General features: G+C 41.5%; 1 protein-coding gene across 1 annotated transcript; it reads left to right on the top strand.

Annotated features, from left to right (window-relative positions):
• The first annotated feature begins 815 nt into the window (after nt 1–815).
• On the top strand, nt 816–2165 carry LOC102193788 (probable UDP-sugar transporter protein SLC35A4). The gene has a single exon (XM_005719866.2). The coding sequence runs from the start codon at nt 829–831 to the stop codon at nt 1804–1806; it is 978 nt and encodes a 325-aa protein (XP_005719923.1). The 5' UTR covers nt 816–828; the 3' UTR covers nt 1807–2165.
• Nucleotides 2166–2854: the final 689 nt, after the last annotated feature.

The raw sequence follows: 2854 nt of genomic DNA, 5'->3' as shown, positions 1-2854 counted from the left end.
CACTCATTCAGACTAACGGAAGCTAAATTGTGATTGTGGTCTATGCAGAATATATATTTACCCTTAATGAAATATCTTCATTTGTGTATATTGTTTTGCCTTGTAGGGTGGTTCAGTGTTGGGATCGCCATTTTTGAAAGGCTTTTTGGCCGGTTATGTGGTGGCCAGACTACGTTCATCTGCCTTCCTGGGAGTACTGCTGGGAACAGTCACTGGCATGTATGCAGCGCAGAATTATCAAGTGCCCAACATTGAAAGGACCTTTAAGGAGTACATGAACAACTTGAAGAAAGGACCAAAGTAATCTGGGATGACTGTTTGTCTTTCCAGTGACTTTACAGAAGTACTACTCTTGGAGCTCCCGGCTCGTGATAGATCAGGACTTTTGCGTAGACTGGATTATGGATGTAAACATTTAACTCAAATTTTACTGGGGACTGATTTCTTGCTTCTTCTTTTTTTTCTTGCATTTTTGTTGTGAGGGAAGTTACATGCTACTGTTCCACTTGCATCTGTCCAATGTTAACCCTGACCTTGAGCCTTTAGATTTCATGACCTGTCTTAGTTTTGTTCCAGCTGTTTACACCTGTCAGATTTTGAAGTAGTCATATAAAAAAAAAAATTGAAAATATTTCCTACATCTTTATTGTTCAGCTAAAACACGTAGCTACATAGAGAAATATCTATCTATTGTGCAATTACCATTTAAATGGCTGTAATTTGTTGCTTGTCATTTCAAAGTAACCTTAAGTGGGGGGGTTGATGCACTTTAGCAAAGCTTGAGGTTCAGATTGTTGGAAAATAAGTATTTATTGTGTGTCATCGATTATGATTGTGATTGATAATGTGGGGCCCAGTCCCCCAGCAAGGATTAAGAGGCAGTTGGTGAAAAGAATTAGGTGGGGGTTTCTCCTGGGGCTTATGGTTCTCATCTATGGTTCTCATGCACCACTCATCACTCTCACTAAGGTAGATGGTAAAGTCCCTTTTAACCCTTCCTCATGTGTTGTAATGATCGAGTTAGCTAAACTGCTCATCTCTCTGATGACTCTTGTTCTCACTGGTGGTACATCAAACTTGTGTGCTTTTCCACGCCTTGCCTTCGTGGCCCCCTATGCAGTCCCTGCTATACTTTACGCCCTCAACAACAACCTGGTTGTTCTGATGCAGGCCTACATGGACCCAAGTTCATTCCAGGTACTGTCAAATCTTAAAATTGCCTCCACTGCCCTGCTTTACTCCCTCTGTTTGGGCAAGAGGTTCCGGCCTGCTCAGTGGTTAGGCCTGGGGCTCCTCATGTTTGCAGGCGTGTTCCACAGTTACAGTAACCTGGATTTGGAGGAACCTGAAAAGGGTGAAGCTGAGGAAGTTGAAAGGCTTCATATCACAGCCTGGGGGCTTTTCCTTGTGCTGGTGTACTGCTGTGTTTCAGGGCTGGCAGCAGTTTACACAGAGGGGATACTGAAGAGCCAGCAGCTTCCCCTGAGCCTACAGAACCTCTACCTCTATATATTTGGTGTGGTAATCAATGGACTGTCATCTTTTTCCTCTGCGGCAAGTGACAAAGGCTTTCTGGAAGGCTACTCGTGGGTGGTTTGGGTCATCATAGCAGGACAAGCAGCAAATGGACTCCTGATGTCTGTGGTTCTCAAACATGGCAGTGGGATCACCAGACTGTTTGTCATTTCCTGCTCCATGCTGGTTAATGCTCTGTTGTCTTGGTCCACCTTAGGTTTGCAGCTGACTGCTTTATTCCCAGTACCCGTTGCTATGATTGGATTGGCAGCTTACCTTTACTACAGATAGTGCAGTCTTTAATAAAAGAACCACCAGCACAGTTTGACCCCACAAAAGCTCTCAGTGGAAGCTACCTAAACTTTTGTTTTTTAGGGTTTTTTATTGCCTTATCTTCCATTTGAAACTTGAAACTCTTCTTTTTTCAACACGTGTTTGTGACCATATTACTCATACCTGTTAAGTCATGTTGCCTAATTTGACTTTACGATTGTGTTACACTGCAGTAAATTCAGATCACACAGTAAACAAATGTTATATGGAGTGAATTATTTCCGATGACTGCTGCTATTTTTTTCATTTTTTATCACCTTCTCTGCCAAGAACAACATCAGAGATAAAGTGTTATGCAGTGTTTTAATAACCAATAAACTGTCAAAAAATAGTTTTTTATTTGACATTTATTTCTCATGATTTACAGTCCGCACACTGCTGCGTAAAGACATTCAAGTCACACATTCAGTGTTGACGGGGGATCAGCTACGGGATCACCTTGTGCAGCTAGCATATCCTTCAGTTCTCCTGCTGCTGTTTAAATAAAAAAAAACATTTTTTTTAAAGCATTTAGTTATACAACCACACATCTAGCAAAGGTTACATAATTTCAAACTGACATTTACGGAGTTGCTTATTCTCTGCCTGCAGCTGCTGGTTCTGTGCAGACAAGTAGATGGCATCCTGCACCGCTTCCAGCAGCACACTTCTGTATCTGCCCTCTGAAATCTTTCTCTGCTCTTCGCCTACCTGACGAAACACTCTGAACACCTAGGGAGATAACAGCAGGGGGGCAATGTAGAAAGGATATCATTTAGTAAAGCTTTATACAAGTATTTTTATGAAGCAGCTAACAAAGTCATTTTATATAGAGCATAGTCTTCTCTTTAAAGTCAAAACTGGTATTTGCTTACTATGATCAATATCAAACTGTGGTCTTGTAAGCTGCCTTACAAGCTGTTAACTTCAAAAGCTCATCTTCTGAGTATGTGTGGCTTTCTTTCTGTGGATTTCTCTGTAGGAATAACCTACTCTTTTAAATGTCACGATGGTCTGTCTCTCTTGC

This window comes from Pundamilia nyererei, unplaced genomic scaffold, assembly GCF_000239375.1.
Source record: "Pundamilia nyererei isolate P.nyererei 1_Seehausen unplaced genomic scaffold, PunNye1.0 scaffold00001, whole genome shotgun sequence".
NCBI lineage: Eukaryota > Metazoa > Chordata > Actinopteri > Cichliformes > Cichlidae > Pundamilia > Pundamilia nyererei.
This window is presented reverse-complemented; position numbering and strand designations above follow the sequence as displayed.

Coding starts and splice junctions, on each gene's coding strand:
- LOC102193788 (XM_005719866.2), top strand. CDS start 829: ATGATTGTGATTGATAATGTGGGGCCCAGTCCCCCAGCAAGGATTAAG.